Below are 24,095 nucleotides of genomic sequence, written 5' to 3' on the forward strand. Positions count from 1 at the left end.
ATCCCCAGCACCCGTCCCTCATCCCCAGCACCCGTCCCTCATCCCCAGCACCCGTCCCTCATCCCCAGCACCCGTCCCTCATCTCCAGCACCCGTCCCTCATCCCCAGCACCTGTCCCTCATCCCCAGCACCTGTCCCTCATCCCCAGGACCTGTCCCTCATCCCCAGCACCCGTCCCTCATCCCCAGCACCCGTCCCTCATCCCCAGCACCCGTCCCTCATCCCCAGCACCCGTCCCTCATCTCCAGCACCCGTCCCTCATCCCCAGCACCCGTCCCTCATCTCCAGCACCCGTCCCTCATCTCCAGCACCCGTCCCTCATCTCCAGCACCCGTCCCTCATCTCCAGCACCCGTCCCTCATCCCCAGCACCCGTCCCTCATCCCCAGCACCTGTCCCTCATCCCCAGCACCTGTCCCTCATCCCCAGCACCTGTCCCTCATCCCCAGCACCTGTCCCTCATCCCCAGCACCCGTCCCTCCTCTCCAGCACCCGTCCCTCCTCTCCAGCACCTGTCCCTCATCCCCAGGACCCGTCCCTCATCCCCAGCACCCGTCCCTCATCCCCAGCACCCGTCCCTCATCCCCAGCACCCGTCCCTCATCCCCAGCACCCGTCCCTCATCCCCAGCACCTGTCCCTCATCCCCAGCACCTGTCCCTCATCCCCAGCACCTGTCCCTCATCCCCAGCACCCGTCCCTCATCCCCAGCACCCGTCCCTCATCCCCAGCACCCGTCCCTCATCCCCAGCACCTGTCCCTCATCCCCAGCACCTGTCCCTCATCCCCAGCACCCGTCCCTCATCCCCAGCACCCGTCCCTCATCCCCAGCACCCGTCCCTCATCCCCAGCACCCGTCCCTCATCCCCAGCACCTGTCCCTCATCCCCAGCACCTGTCCCTCATCCCCAGCACCTGTCCCTCATCCCCAGCACCCGTCCCTCATCCCCAGCACCCGTCCCTCATCCCCAGCACCCGTCCCTCATCCCCAGCACCCGTCCCTCATCCCCAGCACCTGTCCCTCATCCCCAGCACCTGTCCCTCATCCCCAGCACCTGTCCCTCATCCCCAGCACCCGTCCCTCATCCCCAGCACCCGTCCCTCATCCCCAGCACCCGTCCCTCATCCCCAGCACCCGTCCCTCATCCCCAGCACCCGTCCCTCATCCCCAGCACCCGTCCCTCATCTCCAGCACCCGTCCCTCATCTCCAGCCAGCCCTATTTAAACCTCCCTTATCTGTTGCCCTGTTACAGACCACCGGTCTTTGCCTGCCACCAACCCCGACCTCTGTCCTGTTACAGACCACCGGTCTGTGCCTGCCACCACCCCTGACCTCTGCCCGTTACAGACCACCGCTCTGTGCCTGCCACCACCCCCGACCTTTGCCTGTTACAGACCACCGGTCTTTGCCTGCCACCAACCCCGACCTCTGTCCTGTTACAGACCACCGGTCTTTGCCTGCCACCACCCCTGACCTCTGCCCGTTACAGACCACCGCTCTGTGCCTGCCACTACCCCCGACCTCTGTCCTGTTACAGACCACCGCTCTGTGCCTGCCACCACCCCCGACCTCTGTCCTGTTACAGACCACCGGTCTGTGCCTGCCACCACCCCCGACCTCTGCCCGTTACAGACCACCGCTCTGTGCCTGCCACCACCCCCGACCTCTGCCTGTTACAGACCACGGCTCTTTTCCTGCCGCCAGCCCTGACCCTCTCTGCCTGTTCATTGCCCTTTGCTACCCACCTGCGTGTCTGTCCCAGCCACTGGATTCCAGTCCCTCAGTCTCTCCCCGTGACACTATGAGAAAATAGCGTGATATAATATAACCATGGACAACATATTCATGGACTACAGTTGACTACATTTAGAAATATAGAAAGTTTTAACCAATTAGATTGTAGCCTCAAGGTGAATGGGTTACAGCCAAAGACCAAGAGTAAGACTCAACAACGGGTCACATGGCAACAAGTTAAACATAGGCGTGTGGTGAATAACTACTCAATAACTACATCAACAACAGTGACCAGTGAAATGAGTAAATAGCAACCCTAAGGCTAATAAACATAAGTTTCTGTAGACTCTCTGACACAAGGTATAAAATGATCATGTGCGCCTGCGACTTCTTTGGGAAGATGGCTCAAGATCATAAATCTACAGAAGGAACCAGAAGAAGAAGAGAGCAAAGCTTCTTCAAGCTCTTGTTACATGGTGTCTCCCTGCCGCGCTCTCTCTGTATATATACTGTATACACACACACACAGACACACACATATCACAGGTCACCTGTAAGCTATCTCTGTTTCCAGCTAAGCCCAGAAGGAACCCTCCTGGGGAATCTGCAGCTTCTGCTGACTCATGTCCACATTCTAGAGAAGTCCTTCTGACGTGTAAGTACAGCATACAAAAGGAGGGGGACATGTGGTGATGTTCCTGCTACATTCCAAACTGCACAATGCAGATAGTAAATAATATATAACTCCAGACTTACTAAACAATCTAAAGCCTCTGGGTATTATTCACTAAGGCCCTTTGTGGGTTAACATACCCGCTCCGGCGATAACCTCCATTAAAGTAATGGCGTCAAAATCCACTGTCTTATCACTGACCCAGATTACCCTTAAAACATGCACTGCTACATGTAATCCTATGCAACTTCCATTCTTCTAGTTATCATATTTTTTTATTAAATCAGGCACTGTATATTTGATATCCATGCATTTGGTGGTTTTCCATTAGCTTCGTCCTGCTGCATCCTAACCGTCCTTCTTGTCTCCTTAGATGCGGAGAGACTCACAGTTGATCCCAACACGGCACACAAGAGAGTCATCCTGTCTGACCGATTCACCAAACTAACAGTCACTGATAACCCCCAGAACTACGCGGACAATCCACTCCGATTTACCAGCTGCTCTCAAGTTCTGTGCTGTCAGGGGTTCAGCCAGGGCATCCACTACTGGGAGGTGGATTTGGAGGGTGGAAACTTCAGTGGCATTGGTATAGCCTACCAGAGCATCGCCCGGAAAGGGACCGAGAGCCGGCTGGGCCGTAACAAAGTGTCCTGGTGCATTGAGTGGTTCAATGGCAAACTGGCAGCATTCCATGATGATATAGAGAAGAAGCTCCCAATCCAGAAAACTAGCAACATCGGGGTACTGCTTAATTTTGACGAAGGTTTTTTGGCTTTTTATTCCGTCTCAAAAAATGTCGCCCTGATTTACAAGTTCCGTGCCCGCTTTACAGAACCAGTTTTCCCGGCATTCTGGGTGTTTTCCAGTAACACCGTTCTATCCATCAGCCGACTCGGCTAACACAGTGAATATGTTCCATGGAAAACAGTGTCAGACTTATTACACATTTTAACCTGTCCTTTAAAACCCTCTAAATCTGATTCTTACTGTAGTCTTGAAGTGTGTTTTGGTTGAACTAGGAACACAAAGACTTTCAGAGACATAACTTCTGACTCTCTGTCAGCAACTTTTATTTATTTACTAAGACAATGCACTGTAGGTGTTGATTTCATACTAATGGCCAAATTCATCCATTGGTCTTGTGAATTGTGCATTGATGTTTATTTAAAACTAGCTGTCAGGGTCTCCTAGACCTCCTGCCTAGCCATAGCTTCTTTGTCCACCGGGTGTGCTGCTGCCTTCTGTTTGCTCTGGGTTCCTCTGTCTGCCTGTCTGTCTTCTTGTTGCTCCTGTCTCTGTCCTTTATAGCTTCTGCTTCCTGGTTGTTCAATTACCTTTGCTTGAAGTCAGACTCCTATTTCACATGCCTCTGATCCTGATCTGTTTTCTGTACCTGTACCTGTATCATAGAAGTCTGTTCACAGTAAAAGCCCTTGCTGGTAATCTGGCTTGTCCCTGTTTGTTCCTGTTCTCAGTCCCTGCCCCCAGACCTGTCCTTGCTCCCCTGTCCTGTTCCAGTCTCCTCGTTGCTGACCTCTGCTTGTTACCTGACTTCGCTACCTGCCGCCTGCCTCGGACCTCTGCTTGTTACCTGACTGCGCTACCTGCCGCCTGCCTCGGACCTCTGCTTGTTACCTGACTTTGCTACCTGCCGCCTGCCTCGGACCTCTGTTTGTTACCTGACTGCGCTATCTGCCGCCTGCCTCAGACCTCTGATTGTGACCCCTACTACGCTCGTGCTGTTCCGGCCACCGAGATCCTACCCGCCACAGGATGTCATTTGAATAATGCCCAATTAATGACGCATACAGAATGTAGAGAAGATGATCTTCAAAGGATTCTGTTTTGGAGGTCTTGATATGATCCCAAATAAATCCTAACTGCTGATGTATATAGACTTAATGAGGAATTTGGGGTATCCTAAACATGCCTAATACATTTTCAGATAACGTTACTTTTGAGTTTGCTGGTTTGAATCATTATCGAGATGATTTGCTCTGAACAGTGACTTTTAGACGGGTGTAATTATGTCTTTTAGTTGGACAAAGGAGAAGGTAGATGCACTCACCATTACGGTGAAGAGCTGAGAAAGCCCCAGTGAGTTGGAGTATAGCAGATCCTGGGAAGAAAGAAGACGGAATTCCAGTAGTTTTGGCAAAACAAATGTTTTAGTCGTGCAAAAGTGCAAGGACAGTGCAAAAGTGCAAGGACAGTGCAAAAGTGCAAGGACAGTGCAAACGTGTGACAGACAGCTTATTGAATAAGTGCATTCGGCTTGGATTCACTAAGCCGTGATGCGCGTGTATCACACTCCGTTCAGCGCAAAGTGCCCTTCAATTCAATGGGAATGAACGCCGGATCAGAGCGCAATACCCCGCATCACCGCTTAGTGAATCCCGACCATAGTGCGTTATAGACGACTCGAGCGCTAAAACAAAGTTGAGAAATCCCGTGGTGTCGTGTTATACGGTAAATGTGGGGGGAAAGCGCTATATTAAATGCTTACTCATCATTTACATGAAACACGGACAGACTCACTGGGACTGTGTGTAGGAACGTGCTATGCGTTGGCACTCAATTGCTAATGATTAGTGGCCACATCGTGGCTGGCCTGTGGTGTCTTGTGGCTTCTGCAGTTGGTTTAATTAACGATCGCTGCTGCTGGTGTGTCGGTGAGCTAAATTCCATGTATTCTGAGGCTATTGCTGCAGTGCAGCATGTGCTGTATGATAAAAGCGCCCAGTTGTTTTTTAAGCCACCCATACCCACCTCTTCTTCCCACACACTGGCTAGAAAACGAAAGAGACCAGACACTTTTTAAATGATGATATATTTATTACAGTGAAGCACAAAAACATAGTGTACATTGCAAATTAGATGAGTGGGATCGTGGTGGTAAAGAGGGATTGTAAATTATTAGCAAAATTATGTTTACCGGTTCGTTGAAACCATATTTATTGCACTATATATAAATGATAATGCGTCTAATAAAAAAAACAAATCTTCCACCAACTGGCTGTGGCTGTTTCCTGTGAGGTACCCGAGTACCTATGATCCTAGAGATAGGTGACCCTAGGATCTGTGGGACTATGTGGTGAAACAATACACAGTCTGTAAAAATTGTATGTGTTGGTTCCCCTGTACCTTTGATCTTCTGTACAGAGAGGAAGATATGTTAGCTAGACCCGTCATGTGTAATAAGGACATCAACATTTTAGCATGGGGAGGATGTAACATCGTGTGTGTGATAAGATGCACACACTGGCACTGCCCCTTGGCAGGTCCCTCCCCAATGTGCTATGTACATATGACTGTTAGACAGGATAGCAGTCAATTATAATCCCATCTCTTCTACAGCCGTTAAGAGGGATTGGGTGGCTAATGCACCACTGACTTACATCTGCGCAGCGTTATCGGGAACTGTGTTATCACTGTATATTGTATTTAGTGACCCTCTGCGGATGACCACAGGTTGCCCGAGTTATTAGGGGTACAGCGAACCCATTGTACCATCCATATACTGTGTCTGCATTTTTCACGCCGTCTGAAAGCTAAAATGTGGAGGGGTTACCTAAATATATAGATTCACAAGTTATTTGTATTTTATTTGTGCCAATGATCCAGCCCCCAGCATTCCCAGGACAGAGGTCTGCCCTGGAACCCGGGTTGTTGAGCAGTGCGGAGGGGGGAGGGGGAGTTGTGGATCAGTAGGCAAGTGCGGAGGCTCGCTCAGTGGCGCAGCAGCTGACGAAGCGAGAACATTCTTGCGAAACGCGTAGACCCGGGACTTTGGAGGCAGAGGCAGCCACTCAGGCTGTTGGCTGTAACAGCTGCTGCGCCTCCGCACAAGCAAACAGGTGAACCCCGAAGTAACGTCAGTCCGATGTCACGAGGGACGCCGGTGCAGCGGTCGTCTCCCAGACAACCTACTGCGTGGAGAGAGACGCTGATCTGAGGAGACCGGAGACGCCGCGGGTCTCTCCCGCTGCGGTAACCCTTTACATGCCGTTTTAAAGCTTTCATTGCATTCATTGTTGCTTTTTACATTTGTACCCAATTTAAAAAGGTTTTACACATTAGGGGCTTCTGTCTTCTCTTCCACCCCCTTGTTCTACAGTTGCATTCGGATTACCGGGACTGGAAACACCTCACTGAAGGAGATTGCATGAACACATATTGTGGATTCCTGCATCGTAGCCGGATCGTGTCACTTACAGGTTTTTCCTGCTCCATATTGACATTGCACGTAAGCTAGAAGGTGTTAGGCTGAGCTCACGGTGGCTTGAGTCCGCCCGCACTTTAAGGACTCCTGATTGCCTATTGCTGTTCCTCAAGAGCGCGCAGCGGCATTTTGCCGACAAGAAAAAATTGAATTTCGCGCTGCTGTAGCGTGACGTCTGCGTCACGCGAGCTGGTTCAGCCAATGAGGGAGAACCAGCTCCGTGATGCGCCCGACAACCCCCCGAACGCTGTGACCCATCTCCTGCAGCTAGAGCACAAGCGAACGTGTGCGCGCGCACGTAAGCGCGCTCACGTCACAAAGCACCCACCGTGAGCTCGGCCTTAGCGCTGCTTTAGGATACTGCCTGCATGATAAGCAGTACCTGCCCCCCAGAGAGGGCAAATAAGAGATCTCGCAGTACAACTAATCTTTAAAAAATAAAAAAAAACATGCATCGGGGAACTTTCCCCATTAACGGCGATTGAATGCTTTTAACCCTGCGAGCGCCCCAATACCATATCCGCCACCACGTGAGGTCTGGCAGTCAGGGCTCCGTCCTTGGGCTTTCAGTTCGTTTTGCAGGCGACACCGCTGTCTGGATGACGAGGGCGCCTCTTGCGGTCATGTGACCGCGATGCGCCAGAGACTGTCGCACGCTGGCCACCCCAGCACTGACAGGGTTAAAGTAGCAGATTACACCAAGTTGTAAAAAAAAAAAAAAAAAAAAAAAACAATTTTAATCATTTTTGACCCGCAACAGTTAACTACCCCGGTACTAAAGCTCGGACAGTCTTTTTTTTTTTTGTGCTCCGTCTTATAAGCAGTCAAAATACAGAACTAATACAGTATTTTATTAACCGTTTCTCATGTCTAACTCGATAAACAAGTGAATTTAAAAAAAACCAATATAAAATGTATGGCAACAGTTCTCATAACATATAAAACGTTGAATGATTTATAGTTTTTTCGAAGACAACCCCCCCCCCCCCAAACTAGAAATTCAGCCTCGGGGGGCCCAAATACAGTCGTTATGTCCTCTATGGCGAATGTTGTAGCTTGCTATTGGCCGGCAGAGAAAGGCTGACCTCAGCGGCCATTTTGTCTCGCCTTTGTTTGTACAAAACATCTCAGGAATGGTTCAGACGTGTATGGAAAAAATAAAATAAAAAAAAAAACACAGCAGCAGACTGACAAGTTTTAAAAACAAAGTCATTTTTTTTTTTTTTGCCTTCATAAAAACAGGCTTCGGACGTCGCATCTCTCCAGATAGCGCAGTGCGCCAGATAAAAAGGACAAAAACAACTAAAAGCAGCAACCTCTCCATCTCTCTTCCAGTACCTCTTTACTGGAACTAAACCAGGGGCTTTCCCAGAGCTGGGCGTGGCTATTTGTTGTGGGTTTTTAGTTCTCGGGACCCCCTTGGTACTTGAGATATTTACATGCCAAGTAGCTGGTATTTTTTTTATGATCCCATACAGGAAATCAAAATGGCTGCCGAATCGTTCTCAGTCAGGTGGGCCAACAGGAAGCCACAATGCCATCGGGAAGGGGGGTGGGGGTGATGCTGTGACTTTCTATTGGATGAACCCAGTAGCCATATTTACCTGAAAATTACCGGCAACTAAAAATAGTTAAATATCTTGGGAACCGAGGAGTCCCCAGAGCTAAATATATATTTATCACTGTCCAGGTCTTGTTTAAAAAAAATAAAAAATAAAAATTGGGATATTGCTGTTTTCACATTCGGGAGCACACTAAATACACTTTTTTTTTTTTTTTTTACTTTTATTACTAAAACATTTTAGGCAAGATAAAAAAAAAAACCACTATAATTTCAATATAGTTTACAACAATTTAAATCTCCCCATTCTTGTTCACCTGGGACAGTATGTAATTTCAAAAGCCCCAGAGATATGACCCTCCCACCCCCCTCGTTCCTCCCTACATTTTACCACCCAGAACTGCCGAGCATAGATTTTTAACTCCTTACCTCCCAGAGCAGCTTGCATGGCCGGCTGCATATAGCATTGCGAGAGCCTATTTTGAAGGTACAATCCCATTCCAGGATGTTTTTAGGATAATATATTACCACCCGACAGAAAATAGGTGCTAGATTCTTCCAGTAAGAAGGCATGGGGGGGCCCATGCGTTCCAACAATGTCAGGCAGAAACTAAAACTTTATTTTTTTTGAGAATGGCAGCCATTTAAAATCCCCAGTGGTAGAAAACAATCCGTCTCCAGAGCGCCACATTAAAACGTTTTTCGTCACCAAAAAGGTCCCCAACAATACTTCAAAGATGGCGAACATATTTTTCGCAACTGCTTCCGCTAAGAAGTTGATCACAGAGTCTTGGTGGCCGCCTGTTCCGCACACGGGGGTCCTTCGGGCACGACGTCCATAACCAGCCTGGGTTCAATGAGGGAGCCCCAGCTCTGCGTGATCTAAAAGCACATGGGGAACATAGTGTCAACTTGCGTTTGACCGAATGACGGCCTTTGCCATTTCACAATTGCCCATTGGTGAAGGGTGATATCCCTCCCTCCCCCTCTTCGAGAGAGAAAGAAGAAGAAGAAGAAGAAGAAGAAGAAGAAGAAGAAGAAGAAGAGGAGAAGGAGAGGAGAGAGGAGAGAGAGAGGCGATAGAGAGGCGATAGAGAGGCGATAGAGAGGCGATAGAGAGGAGATACAAAGAGAGAGATAGAGAGATAGAGAGAAAGAGGGGGGGGGGAACAGAGGGGGGAGGGAGTGAGAGTGAGAGGGGGGAGGGAGAGTCAGGCAGACCTCCCCTCTCCAACTGTGTGCATTGAGAGCACGGGGGCTACGACTAGCTCCTCCCCCAAACAGCCTTTAAGCCCCGCCCCCAATTATCACACCACTGATGCCTTCTACTCTCCTATCCCCTTCACCGAGGTGCGCGGCGGTAACGTAACCAGCGAAGTTGCACCAGGGGAGGACATTTTAGGCACCCCCCCCCCCCCCCCGGGCGACCGGGATTTTTTGCCATCCCCCGCCGAATCACATTCGAGACCCCAAAGCTCTCGCAGAAACGCACCCTGGAGTCCTGCGACACGGCGTACTCAACCAGATCCCTCCCATCCGCGCACTGGTACACGAGGTCAAACTTCCCGGGCTCCTTATACACTGCAAGGGGAACAGAACAAGCACACAGGGTGAGCAGTCCGGTCCTTCCCCGGTCACTGGGTGCACTCTCGCAGCGGAAGAACCGTTCGGATTAAAGTGCAGGTCATTAAAGCTGCAGCTCAGCCAATATCCTGCATGTGTGGGTTTTTTTTAATAAATCAGTTCTTTAGTAAGAAAAAATACTTTTAGCATTTTCTGTTTAAAAAAAAAAAAAAACAACAACTTTGAAAGACCAATTTTCCTGTATCCTATTTTAACAAGCATGCTTGTTCCTATAGCAACGATTTACATTCCCCATATTTAAAGATGTCACCAAACTTTGCCGATCAATAGACGGAGAACGAATTGACCGGCAGCTATGCAGTTCTTTAGGTAAGTAGAGATTGCCCACATGAAACTACTGAAGTAAAAAAATAAATTTAAAAAAAAGGACTGAACTGCAGCTTTAAACCAAGGTCAGTATAAAGTACGGTTCTTGACAACGTCATGGTGCTACAGAATTAAATAAAAAGGATGGTTGCCGCTGGTACAAAATAAATAAATAAGGGGTTGACCGAGTTCTACGGACCTGATCGGCGCGAGAGGAGGTCCACTTCGAGTTGTTGAGTGAAAGGATCGAAGCTGATTATCCTTCCTTCCTACATAAAACACGGGAAAATAACCAATATTTAACCCCACAACTCAATCTGAATTTCTCCGGTACGTGCAAATCCCTACGGCTCCAAGCCAGGGGCGCCAACGCCAGTCCTCAAGGGCCACCGACAGGTCAGGTTGAGGATATCCCTGCTTCAGCACTGGTGGCTCCAAAGAATGAGCCACCTGTGCCGACGCTGGGACCGATTGAGCCACCTGTGCTGAAGCTGGGATAGCCTCAAAACCTGACCTGTTGGCCAGAGGACCGGAGTTGGTTTCCCCTGCTCTATGCTTATTATCAGCAGCCGTCAACATTCGAACCTCTTGCTGCTATCCACAGAAATTTCACGTTCCATATTTATGCTTTAAATCAGAGATATCCGCTTGTATTTTTTTTAGGGTTGGCCAAAAGCAGCTACGGTTCCCTCTTAAATGAAATGGTTCCCTCTTAATTAAATATTGTCCCAGGATACAATCAGTGCCTCGGGAGTTCCAGTCGCTGCACTAATCCTGGGGGACATGCAGATGGTTGGAGGTTGTGATATCTTTTGGGACCTCACAAGTCTGTTTTTACTCCTGAAGTAGAGACCTGTGAGGTTTCAAAAGCTCTGTACCCTGTAACTACATCTATGTTGGTCCCCCCCCCCCCCCGGGAGACTTTAAAAAAACAGGATGCAAAATGTTAGCTCTATTATTAGATTACCCCTTCTCTGCCTCAGGGGCAAAAAAAAACACAGTGCCCTTGGCAGGGGCAACTGGGGCAAAATCCGTGTGCAGCATTTTTGCACGAGACGGGCAACAACAAAAAATCCCCACAGGTATCAGTGACGGGACACAAAATCCATGTGTCCAAATATTTGACCAGTTCTCAGGTCAGCTTGCAGTTAGTCTCCCACCAGCATTTTTTTGATATTCCAAAATTTAAAAAAAAAACGGAGAACGCCATACCTTGTACTCGGAGACTTCGGGAGTATAATTTTCTGTTAATTCCAGAAGCTGTCAGAAACGCAGAACAAAAAAATTAAAAAAAATTAATGAATTTCTGTAAGTGATACATATTCAAAATGATCTTGCGTGATTGAATTCCTGGAGGTCCCCATGATTCCCGATGAAGGACCCGAGAGGGTTGGAAGCTTGTGACGTATCAACTACTTGTTGGTTCAATAAAAGGCATCATAACTCCTAACTCCATCAAGTTTCAACCGGTGTTCTGCGGAAGGGGTGTGGGGGGGGGGGGGGGAGGGAGAGCTAGGAACACTCTCCCAGGCCTGGCAACACACCGACACGTAGCAGTGAGCCGGCAGCTCCCAAGCTCAGCAGCAGCCGCCCGGTCACTGCAATCCTTCCTCTGCCTGCTTCTGTCGGCGCCGGAAGTCACGTTGAACTTCCGGCTGACAGGAGGGAGAGGAAGGATCAGGCACGCGCTGGCAGGTTCCTTAAAGTGTGTGTGTATATAAGTGGGGGTGGGGGGGAGTGTGTGTGTGTGTGTGTGTGTGTGGGGGAGAGGGAGCGTAAGTGGGAGAGGGAGCATAAAAGGGGAGAGAAACAGGGGGCGAGGCACAAGAGACTGGGGGAGAATGGGTTGGGGTTCCCCAGAATTTTACAATCTAATTCTTGGGTTCCTTAACCAAAAAAAAAAAAAAAAAAAAAGTTGAAAACCCCCTGCCCACCCTACTCTCTCCTTTGTCCCTACATGGAAAAAGAGACCATCACGGCCCCCACCCGTCTTTGCCTAGATGTCCGCAAAAACACTACCGGTGAATATCTAAACGGATGCATTTTTAAGTCATCTGGAGCAGGGGTAAGCAAACTTTTCTCCCTGCACCCCCCTGCCAGCTCACGCTCTCCCTCCCCCTGCATCCCCCTGCCAGCTCACGCTCTCCCTCCCCCTGCTCGGCTCCGGCATCAAATGACGCCGCGGAATCCCATGGTGCCGCGTCACTGGAAGCCAAGGTAAGCGTAGTTAGAGGCCTCACGCTATCCCCCGGCATTTAATTTCAATGCCGTCGGGGAAGCGTAGGGACTCCATGCCCCCCCCCCCCCTGAAAATCTTGTGCCCCCCTCATCTAGAGGGTCCATCTGAATGGTCACTGGCGAGTTGTCAAATATCTTCGTCAGCCACTACGGGTGCAAAATGACGACGTTTGTAACGCACAAATCTTTAACCAATACAATATGAAACTTTGCCTGTGACCTTTACCGTACCGGGGGTCAGGCAACACCAGAGTGCCGCCAGACCTAAAGCACCAACGCGCTGTGTGATTGCACCAGGAGTCACCATGACGAGACCAGACCCCGGATGCCAGAAACGGAAGTGGAAACGCGTTCCACTTGAACTGGCTGCTCCACCAGCCCCTACAGAACGAGCAAATGCCTATGGTAGAACTGGTACAGCACAATGACCTCCGGCGTGCCAGGGTCCCTGCCGTGCCAGGCAAGTCATTAGGGCATTATGAAGGATAAAGGCTCGATAGTGCCACATTAGTGGACTGAACTATTGGATCCAGGCACGTGTATGGCTACGTAACAGATTGCGTGCTCAAGGCCCGTAATATAGTGGGGGCGCGCGCGGCACTTATAGTTGGCTGTGGATAAGCAGCCGTCCTATAATAGGGCCACGCGCGCATGGCAGTGAGCTGGGAGCCGGCCGACGGGGGGGAAGATTGCGAAAAGTACATTTTCGCGCTGCTCCAGCCGCTGTAATGTGTGTGTGTGCAATGTTAATAAATAATTTATTCTCTTACACAACGTGTCTTTTTTCTAATTTTAAAAATATATAATAAATGAATAACTCACACAATACACACACACACACACACACACACACACACACACACACACACACACGCCCTATGATGGTTCATCCCCTCTTACAGAGGTAAAAGGAAGTGTTCACAGTGTAGTGTAGGACCTGCATTATTTTGGTTATACCTTGGCGTTGGTATGCAGGCTTATGTCGCTTTGGCCAAAGGGTTAACTAAATAACCAAGTATTTATTATTATTATTGAAGTATTTTACTTCACACTTTTTACCATATATGTTTTGTCAATGGGATGTACAGTAGCATTGGGCACCTGTGACACTGACACACACACACACACACCTGTCGCTCCCGGCAGCGCGGACCGTACACACAAAAAGTGTGCGTCACATGCACGCGCGTTCGCCTGCACCTACTATAGAACAGGCCTTAGAAAGGAAAGCGGCAGTACCCGTAGCAAATGCCCAAAATCGGCATCAAATACTTTTCTTACTTTAAAGGCGATAGTCTTCCCGACCTGTGGGGGCGCTGCGAGCAGCGGGAGTACATTGTAATCCCTGCTGGGAACAGCGGGCAGGTTCTGAAAGATAAAAGGGAAATACTACATAATAACAAAGTGTACTAATGGCAGTGACAGGGTTAAGGGGTCATTCCCTCCTAGAGGCAAAGTGTACTAATAGCAGTGACATGGTTAAGGGGTCAGTCCCTCCTAGGGGCAAAGTGTACTAATGGCAGTGACATGGTTAAGGGGTCAGTAATTCCTAGGGGCAAAGTGTACTAATGGCAGTGACAGGGTTAAGGGGTCAGTCTCTCCTAGGGGCAAAGTGTACTAATGGCAGTGACAGGGTTAAGGGGTCAGTCTCTCCTAGGGGCAAAGTGTACTAATGGCAGTGACAGGGTTTACGCGTCACATCTGGGTGATTGATGCCAAATCTAACAAACATTTAAATGAGTTCAAATTACTTACAGGGTGTTACATTTGGGTAAATGTGACATCAGTTAAGGTCATTTAAAATAATTTTTGAAGTCAGTTTGTAAATATGTGAGCAGAGACTTGAGGGCTGCGATTTCCTCAGGCTGCTCCCTTCTATCTGATGTCACTGCGTTCAACAAACGTTTACCCAGAAAGTGACCCCCCCACCCCCCGTTATCTTTATTGGTTGTCCGATAAAGGACGGGCTGTGCCAAATACACATAAAATACTTGATTAAGAAACAATTCCACATTCAGAGGCCCATAAGAAATGCAATTGGTCATTAATCTAAAAAACAAAACGCAAAATATTTGCTTTTAGTATGGTTACATAGGTTTATGGAAACCAATCAGATTGTGAAGTGGTTTACAAAAAAAAGTGTTTGTTTCTCGCCATCTACGTAGAATTGCACATTGACAGAAATGCGCAGGCCGTTCTGGGAAAACCTCAAATGGTTTAATATTTTCCTGGATATATGGGGCCATATTTACTAAGCAAGTTATCTGCCATAAGGCACCTTCTGGCCCTGGAAGACCCCGTATGACAGAAGACCTCTTCGGCAATACGGCCTATGGCTTCTTGTTCTAGCAATAGGTATCACCACTTTGACCACTTCCATAACTATATAAATATGAGCCAAACACACCTGTATAACAACGGAGCTGTTCGTTGTGGATTCATTCAGCTGCTGCTGCTTCTGAGTCTCGTAATTGTAGAAGAATTTATTGCTATCCCCTGTCCCTCGCCCATGGTTGCCGCCGTCCCCGCGCCCATTGTTGCTGCCGTCCCCGCACCCATGGTAGCCACCGTCCCCGCGCCCATGGTAGCCATCGTCCCCGCGCCCATGGTTGCCACCGTCCCCGCGCCCATGGTTGCCACCGTCCCCGCGCCCATGGTTGCCACCGTCCCCGCGCCCATGGTTGCCACCGTCCCCGCGCCCATGGTTGCCACCGTCCCCGCGCCCTCTCCCCCTGTCTCCTCGCCCCCTGCCACGGAAGCCACGGCCCCTCTGACCCCTCCAAGGAAAGTCTTCTCCTCTCCCACGTCCTCTCCCAATGCCACTTCCCAAGGCAATAGGGTTAGGAGCTGGTCCCTGTACCCCATATGACGCTAATGCGTCTCCTCTCCCCATGGAAGAAGGGACCAAAGATGACCGAAGTGGAGTCTGCATGGGTTTTTTAATAACTAAAGTGTCAGAGTCTGAGCTATCCGACACACTGGCTTTGGATGAAGGTTGTGTCGTCGGTGGCTGCACCGACACTGATGCACTTTCCAGAGGCAGCGTACTGGCAGCTGGCACATCCCTGTTTTTTGTGGCGTCAACTACCTTCTCTTTGCTAAAGTCTGAATCCGAACTGGATGAGGAGGTCCCTTTCTTCTTCGTCTTCCCAGAACAAGCTGCATTTCCAGTGCTTGAAGGTGCACTCTTTTTCACTGGGATACTAGCAGCATATCTACCTTGCTTTTTTGCTTCCACAGGAGAGATTAAGGACTTCTTCTGCACAGTGTTGACCACAGGACCATCAGAAGTACTAGAGGAGTCACTACTGGAGCTTGTGGGCGTTCTTGTCCTTCTTGCTTTACTATCAGAGCTTGGTTTAGTTGGACTTGAAGGAAGACTCTTCCTGACCGGTTTTGCCACAATCTGTTCCTCAGGAACTTCACGTTTCTTGCCTTTCTTCTTCGATTCTTCATCCTGCGTCTTCTTTCTGCTCTTTACGGGCTGCTCATTACTGCTGACATCGTTGGCCAAGGAACTACCTTTCTTTTTCTTCTTCTTTACTTTCTTCCTTGACCCACGATCACTCTCAGATGTGACATCCTGCCGAGATGCATCCGTTTTCTGCTTTTTCGTCTTTAACTGTACATCATCTTCACTCTCTTCTTCCGGCTCCGATTTCTGCCGGGATCTCTTTCTGGACTTTTTGGGCAAATGAACAGAAGAGTTTCTTGGCTCAGTGTCATCTTCTGGATACATTTCATCCCACTTAACTCTAACAGAGATTAAAACAGACATGTAAATAAGCACAAAGTTTCTTTTGTGTCAATTAGATTTTTCATCTTAACGTTCATATGAAAAGATAGAAAACAAGGTAAGCCTCAGTATCATGCTGAGAAATTAAATGATGGTCCGGGGGGAGGGGGGGGACTATTTCCCTTTTAGATACAGGTGCTACTGGTATTAGTATACAGTTTTAAAGGCTGAAAAGTGCTGTCAATTGAATTGAAGTGGGATTTGTATTCTTCATAGCTCATGATCAACGCCATCTAAAAAATTAGTTGAATGTAGGTTTTAATAAGTTTGACCATTAACAGGTACTCGCCTTAGAAAATTGTATTTTGGTGCTCATGGTGGTCGGTGTAATTTTACACTACTTAACCAAAAATGTCCCCTTCAAAAGGTCTATCCCATCCCAATTCTATCCTGCAGACTGTGTCTCATTGAAAGGCTATCCGACTACACAGTGATTCCCATGCTGCCCCTTTCACTGGGAACACAATTATTCGGTCATTGTGAACACATTCATTCTTCTCTATGCAGCCAACAGCTCTGACCAAAATAATCAGCCCCCATTAGTCACCAGATCAACGTCATATTTAACTCCACACCAAATAGTCAATTCAATCCCACTCGCCTACCCAGCCCCTCCTATACCTGATGCAGTCATTATCCCGGATCACAAGGATGCTCTCCCCGGGGGGCAGCAGGCAGTCCTCCACATACAGGCTCAGCCCGCCCCGCCGGCTGTAGAAGAACCTCTGCCGGACGATGCTGGCCAAGTCGGTCACCACCCGGCACCTCTTCACGTCCACCAGCAGCCAGAACATGCAGCTTTCCGGGATGGCAGGCGGCGGGTAATCAAAGCACAACCTGACACGCACGCTGCTGCTGGGCGCCGCCATCTTTCCGGGGGGGCTGTGAAGGGGGAGTCGCGCTCCGCGTGACGTAGGAGCCAAAGTAGCACAGGAAAGTGACGTCCCTGAAGCCCACTCTGCTGAGGGCAGCGTTGCCATCATCACTGTATAGGTGGGTTCGATCTGCCACGTCCAGCAGCCAACTCCACTGTGTCTACATCAGAAACAGTACAACTACTTTTTTTAAGGGGCAGTCCCACCCTATGTTGGCAGACCAAAGTGTACGAATGGAAGAGGGTGTGTGTGTGTGTGTAGCAACTGTAAATATTCCTGTACATTCATCTGCATGTCTTAGGCAGGTCTGCAACCCCGCCTTTCACCATTATCACCCAGCACACAGCACTTCCACTGCAGCAAGGGATTCTGGGAAATGACATGCAAATGAGCACACACACTGCAGCTTGGGATTCTGGGAAATGACATGCAAATGAGCACACAGTGCCACTTTTTTCTTCAAAAACCATTTTTAACATGGTTCCCTATAGGCTTAAGCTTGTTGCATGGTCACAGCTTTGAGCACAGCCAGGGTTAAGATGCATAGCCAGAAAACCCACCCACAGACAGCTGTTTCGACCTTAAAGGGTCTCATATAAAAAACACCCCCGGAAGAAGAGATCAGTGTATCTCGAAAGCTCGCACAAATAAAAGCATTTCGTTAGCCACAGAACGGTATTGTCTATTCATTTTTGATTATTAAGCTTGGCTAACACGGTACTGATACATATATATATATTTAACAATATATATATATATTTACTTTTTTTATGTTTAACCATAATGCTTTGCAGGCAGCCAAAGGGTTAAGTTCTTCCCACACCCGCTCACCCCGCAGCAGCCCTCTACCTGTATTGTTAATCAAGAGCCTTTGCCCATTGGGGGGATTTAAAAATGGAGGGAGGGGCCAAAGTGACATCACACGCAGACCATGTGACCATGGTGTGCGTATCAAGCCTCTGTCCTGAACACCCGCCTCCCCGTGACATGATTGTCTAAAGCTGAGTCACATGACTGCCTGCTGATTAGAGGCATGTGACCAGCCAGTTTGGTGCAGCGATGGAGTTACTGGGGCAGCTGGTGTTACTGGTTCTGCTGTGTGCAGCCACAGGTTGGTTAGATTGATCTCTGTTGCTTTAAAGGTGGCAGGGCTAAATAATAATAATAATAATATAACAACCTTGTGTAAACGATTGAATAATCTAATTGACTGCCTTTCACTTATCTAACCATCCTAAAAGCAAAGACCAGGTTGCTTTTGCAACCCTGGAAACGACTTGAGTGTTGCATTTCTTTGGGGCCCCGGGGGAGACCCTATTACTTAAAGCAGATTGACCCATTTAAAAAAAAAAAAAAATTCTTATAAAATAGGAAAGCACATACGTGTGTGTTGGTTAACAAATGCTTTTTTTAGAAGGTTTTTACCATATTTATCTAATGCTGTCGGTGATAAGACTGTTTGGCAGTCCTCGTGGGGTAGGTTGGTCATGTTTGCAAAATCCTTACGAAGCCACTGTTGCTCTATTAAGGATGAGGTGTTGGTGGAGAAAAGGGACATCCATTATTTCTCACAATGCGTATATGTCCCACCGTTTAAGGGGGATTAATGCTTTCTAAGAGGCTACTCTGATGCCTTATTGCAGATCTGCCCACAGTCCCTCTGCTTCTGTCTTTGCATAGTCTCCTACAACTTTTTAGTAGTCATAAATGTGCACTTTCCCCTTTTAAGTGAGGTGGGGGTCTCTCTTTCTCTCTCCTTCCTTCCTCAGGACTCTTAAATCTCAGATGTTGGTCTCTGAAGGTTGATTTTTCCACTAGTCTTGTACCTTAAATGATGTATAAATCCATAGGTGATCGATGTTGGAACTAAAACGTGTAGTAGAGCAGGGCTGCTCCATTGCCGTCCCCAAACTCTCCCCAACAGGTCAGGGTCTCCGGTTATCCCAGCTTCAGCACAGGAGGCTCAGTCGAAGCTGGGACTGAGTGAGCCACCTGTGCTGAAGCAGAGAGATCCTGAAGACCTGACCTGTTGGGGGGGGGGGGGGGGGGAGCTGTTGAGGACTGCAGTTGTTACCCCCTGTAGTAGTAGGAGTAATTCGCCTTTTTGAGAGTAATTCCAGACGATTCTATAATTCGAAGGAAATGTGAACGTCCCGTGTGACCTGTTTCGAAATCTTCTGCCAGCGTGTTCAGGCGTCGCATCGTTACACCCGTCGTATCGTTACACCCCCTCGTATCGTTACACCCTTCTTTCTAGGCCGAGAAGCCTGAAATGCTGTGTATGTATTCTCAGTAGTTATTGTGGCACGCCACAAAAAATGGCGTTCTGCCCGGGTGCATTAACTGCAAGGAATCGGGGCAGGGACTCCCTTTTTTGTCCCCCTTAAATGTCACTTATGTCTGAGGCACTTCTTCCCCTTATGTGTTAGGCCTCGGACATGGTCAGCGCTTATGCGCTGACCCGTGCTGCTGCTCGGCACTGAGCCCCTGCAGCCGCAATGAGAGCGGCTTTAGCAGGGGCTCGCGCATGCGTCCGCACGCTTGGGGAAGCGTGTGTCTCACGGAGGTTTCAGATTTTCGTGCTCGCCGGAGCGCAGGGCCGGTCACGTGAGTGGTTCGCCCAATGAGGGCGAACCAGCTCAGTGACGTCACTGGCCCGCCCCCAGCCCCGCCCACGGACGGCGCGTTGTGTAAGGCCAGGGAAAGCACCGCTTTCCCTGAGCCTCAGCGCGCCTTCGCACTGTTACATTCACTATGTCCCAGGCCTTATTTGTATTTAAGTAATAATCCCCTCAGAACAGGGCATTACTGGCCAATAATGCCCTGGCTGGAAGAGTTGAAGGCCCAAGGCGAAGTACACACACACACACACACACACACACACACACACACACACACACACACACAGGGGGCAACAGTGTGTGGATATAGATAGCTGCAGTGTCAGTGTATATAGAGATGCTTTAATGTATTTTCCATTTTATTTAATAAAATAAATAAAAAACACACACACACACACACACACACATACTACTGCTACAGGCTTGGATGTTAAATGATTCTGAATTCTATAAATCCTGATACACACTTTTTTTTTTTCCATAAATTTTCTTAACATAGTAATCACCTGTCTTTTCTCGGCGTCAGCCCAAAATGTTCTTGGTTAATCATCAATGTTTAAACCAATGTTCCTTCATTTAGCAATATTTACTGGTTTAGAAGACCCTTCTTTGTTCTGTCACTAAGTAACTATAGTTAATCCTGTTCCTAATCTTTTAAGACCTCTCTCTATTGTATGGTCTTACTACTATTTAACTGACCTTTTGCATCCAAAACCATATACTATTCAACTCAGCAGACATTAGGTACCAGGCTTCTAAATCACATAAAACATGTCTACACCTTCTTCAGACTGATTTAACTTCATATCTTTGCCGAGGCAGCGTATAATTTTCCAATATAATTTCTAACTTGGTACTAAATTACTTATTTTAACTAGTTACATGATGTATGTATGTATGTATGTATGTATACATACATTTGGCCCACATAGTCTGCCCTTTATTCCTATCTGTACATCCTCGGACCCCCATTTGCTTTCTTTTGTGTTTTAGGATTTAGGTTTATCCCGAGCCGGTTGGAATTCCCTTACCACCTCAGTTGGGAGGCCATTCAATGTATCCACCGCCTTTTCTGTGAAGATGTGCTTCCTCGCATTTTGCCCTGAGCATGGACCTCCGGTATTGATCTTCACTTGTAATATAGATCGGCCGTGTGTTTTCAGGCATGGTGATCAAAGCCCGGGAGCAGAAGGAGGCGTGGAGTTACGTCGCGGTGAGAAGTAACGCTTACATGTTTTGGTGGCTGTACTATGCCGACAACCCCACCAAAAACTACACGGAGCTGCCCCTGGTTATGTGGCTTCAGGTAAGAAGTGTATAGGTTTAAAACCAGAGACAGAACATAAAACACAGACAGAGCTCAGTGCACATCCAGTGAAACTTATACACGGTACAGTGCCTAAATATATATGTATAGATATCTATTAAATAAAATGGTCTTTTAGTTTAACATTTTGACCAAATTGTTGTATGCCCTGAGCCACTACACGGCAGACCACATCTCAAGGGTCCCTAACACTAATATAAATCTACTATATATTTCTGAAAGCACTGTATGTCTGCGTCCCTAGCGGCAATCTCATTGGTCCCTTGGCCCGCCCGCCCCCGCACACCTCTCATTGGCCTGAGGCGGAGTGACGGGCCAAAGGAGACACAGGGAGACACACACACACACACCTCTCTCTCTGTCCTCTCCCCCCCCCGCATCACACTCACCTCCCTCTCCACTTACCTCCCGCTCCACTCACCTCCCTCTCCACTCACCTCCCTCCCGCTCAACTCCCTCCACCTCCCGCTCCACTCACCTCCCTCCCGCTCAACTCCCTCCCCGGCGCGGGGACAGGCAGTGGGCAGGGCAGCCTGCCGCTGCCTCCACTCACCTCCCGCTCCCTCTACTCACCTCCCGCTCCACTCACCTCCCCGGCGCGGGGACAGGCAGTGGGCAGGGCAGCCTGCCGCTGCCTCCACTCACCTCCCGCTCCCTCTACTCACCTCCCGCTCCACTCACCTCCCCGGCGCGGGGACAGGCAGTGGGCAGGGCAGCCTGCCGCTCCCTCCACTCACCTCCCCCTCACCTCCCCTCACCTCGGCTCACCTCCCACTCACCTCCCTCCCGCTCACCTCCCTGGCGCGGGGACAGGCATTGGCCAGGGCAGCCTACCGCTGCCACGCGGCACCTAAGATGGCGGCGGACGGAAGGAGAGGTGAGTGTGTGTGAGTGAGTGTGTGTGTGTCTCACAGTGTGACAGTGTGTGTGTGGGACACTGTGTGTGTGTGTCTGTGTACGTGTGTGTGTGTGTGTTACACTGTGTCTCAGACACTGTAGAGTGGGGACCGGAGCTACACATGGGGGGGGGGGGGATCAGGAGCGGAGAAAGATAACAGGGGGAGTGGAGAGGAGGGACCCGTCAATTTAAAAGCAAACCAACCCCCCTCCTGTCCACTGCCCCCCCCTCCTGTCCACTGCCCCCCCCTCCTGTCCACTGTCACCCCCCCCTCCTGTCCACTGTCACCCCCCCTCCTGTCCACTCTCCCCCCCCTCCTGTCCACTCTCTCCCATCCCCTCCTGTCCACTGTCCTTTCACCTGTCCCCCCCTGTCCACTCTCCCCCCCCTCCTGTCCACTCTCCCCCCCCCTCCTGTCCACTCTCCCCCCCTCCCATCCCCTCCTGTCCACTGTCCTTTCCACTGTCCCCCCCCCCCTGTCCACTCTCCCCCCCCCCCCTCCTGTCCACTCTCCCCCTCCTGTCCACTGTCCTTTCCACTGTCCTGTCCCCCCACCCGCCCACTGTCCCCACCCTCCTGTCCACTGTCCCCCCCTCCTGTCCACTGTCCCCCCCTCCTTTTCCCCCGTCCCCCTCCCCTCCTTTTCCCCCGTCCCCCTCCCCTCCTTTTCCCCCGTCCCCCTCCCCTCCTTTTCCCCCCTCTCCCCCCCCACTTTTCCCCCCTCTCCCCCCCCTTTTCCTAACGCTAAATGTAACTCACGGCCAACGCCGGCTCTTCCCCCCCCCCCGCTCCCCTTTCTCTCCCCCCGCTCCCCTTTCTCCCCCCCGCTCGCCTTTCTCTCCCCCCCCCGCTCGCCTTTCTCTCCCCCCCCCCCCGCTCCCCTTTCTCTCCCCCCCCCCCCCGCTCCCCTTTCTCCCCCCCGCTCCCCTTTCTCCCCCCCCCGCTCCCCTTTCTCCCCTCCCCCGCTCCCCTTTCTCCCCCCCCCGCTCCCCTTTCTCCCCCCCCCCCCGCTCCCCTTTCTCCCCCCCGCTCCCCTTTCTCCCCCCCCGCTCCCCTTTCTCCCCCCCCCGCTCCCCTTTCTCCCCCCCCGCTCCCCTTTCTCCCCCCCCGCTCCCCTTTCTCCCCCCCCGCTCCCCTTTCTCCCCCCCGCTCCCCTTTCTCCCCCCCCGCTCCCCTTTCTCCCCCCCCCGCTCCCTTCTCCCCCCGCTCCCCTTTCTCCCCCCCCGCTCCCCTTTCTCCCCCCCCCGCTCCCCTTTCTCCCCCCCCCGCTCCCCTTTCTCCCCCCCCCCGCTCCCCTTTCTCCCCCCCCCGCTCCCCTTTCTCCCCCCCGCTCCCCTTTCTCCCCCCCCCGCTCCCCTTTCTCCCCCCCGCTCCCCTTTCTCCCCCCCGCTCCCCTTTCTCCCGCTCCCCTTTCTCTCCCCCCCCGCTCCCCTTTCTCCTCCCCTTTCTCCCCCCCGCTCTCTTTCTCCCCCCCGCTCTCTTTCTCCCCCCGCTCCCCTTTCTCCCCCCCCGCTCCCCTTTCTCCCCCCCCGCTCCCCTTCTCCCCCCCCGCTCCCCTTTCTCCCCCCCGCTCACCCTTTCTCCCCCCCCGCTCCCCTTTCTCCCCCCCCGCTCCCCTTTCTCCCCCCCGCTCCCCTTTCTCCCCCCCCGCTCCCCTTTCTCCCCCCCCGCTCCCCTTTCTCCCCCCCCCGCTCCCCTTTCTCCCCCCCCGCTCCCTTTCTCCCCCCCCGCTCCCCTTTCTCCCCCCCCCCGCTCCCCTTTCTCCCCCCCCCGCTCCCCTTTCTCCCCCCCCGCTCCCCTTTCTCCCCCCCCCGCTCCCCTTTCTCCCCCCCGCTCCCCTTTCTCCCCCCCCTCGTTCCCCCTTTCTCCCCGCTCCCCTTTCTCTCCCCCCCGCTCCCCTTTCTCCCCCCCCCTCCCCTTTCTCCCCCCCCGCTCTCTTTCTCCCCCCCCCGCTCTCTTTCTCCCCCCCGCTCTCTTTCTCCCCCCCGCTCCCCTTTCTACCCCCCCCGCTCCCCTTTCTCCCCCCCCGCTCCCCTTTCTCCCCCCCCGATCCCCTTTCTCCCCCCCCCGCTCCCCTTTCTCCCCCCCGCTCCCCTTTCTCCCCCCCGCTCCCCTTTCTCCCCCCCCGCTCCCCTTTCCCCCCCCGCTCCCCTTTCTCCCCCCCCGCTCCCCTTTCTCCCCCCCGCTCCCCTTTCTCCC

General features: G+C 50.9%; 3 protein-coding genes across 3 annotated transcripts in view; 2 read left to right on the forward strand and 1 right to left on the reverse strand.

Annotated features, from left to right (window-relative positions):
- LOC142472617 (E3 ubiquitin/ISG15 ligase TRIM25-like) overlaps positions 1-5,915 on the forward strand; it is a 21,018-nt gene extending 15,103 nt beyond the window's left edge. Inside the window, exons 11-12 of the mRNA XM_075579689.1 lie at positions 2,307-2,387; positions 2,779-5,915. Of these exons, the coding sequence (XP_075435804.1) occupies positions 2,307-2,387; positions 2,779-3,308 (611 nt within the window). The 3' untranslated portion in view covers positions 3,309-5,915. The remainder of the gene's footprint in view (positions 1-2,306; positions 2,388-2,778) is intronic.
- A 1,428-nt stretch (positions 5,916-7,343) lies between these two features.
- On the reverse strand, positions 7,344-17,256 carry COIL (coilin). The gene is made up of 7 exons (XM_075579896.1): positions 16,797-17,256; positions 14,787-16,134; positions 13,661-13,747; positions 11,354-11,401; positions 10,341-10,410; positions 9,684-9,772; positions 7,344-9,073 (listed from the first exon to the last, which is right to left on the reverse strand). Exons 1-7 carry the CDS (start codon positions 17,156-17,158, stop codon positions 8,972-8,974), a joined length of 2,106 nt encoding a protein of 701 aa, XP_075436011.1. The 5' UTR covers positions 17,159-17,256; the 3' UTR covers positions 7,344-8,971.
- Positions 17,257-18,040: 784 nt separating this feature from the next.
- Positions 18,041-24,095, forward strand: part of SCPEP1 (serine carboxypeptidase 1) — a 19,028-nt gene continuing 12,973 nt past the window's right edge. Inside the window, exons 1-3 of the mRNA XM_075579897.1 lie at positions 18,041-18,161; positions 20,835-20,976; positions 22,027-22,090. Of these exons, the coding sequence (XP_075436012.1) occupies positions 18,110-18,161; positions 20,835-20,976; positions 22,027-22,090 (258 nt within the window). The 5' untranslated portion in view covers positions 18,041-18,109. The remainder of the gene's footprint in view (positions 18,162-20,834; positions 20,977-22,026; positions 22,091-24,095) is intronic.

Source organism: Ascaphus truei, chromosome 22 (genome assembly GCF_040206685.1).
Source record: "Ascaphus truei isolate aAscTru1 chromosome 22, aAscTru1.hap1, whole genome shotgun sequence".
NCBI lineage: Eukaryota > Metazoa > Chordata > Amphibia > Anura > Ascaphidae > Ascaphus > Ascaphus truei.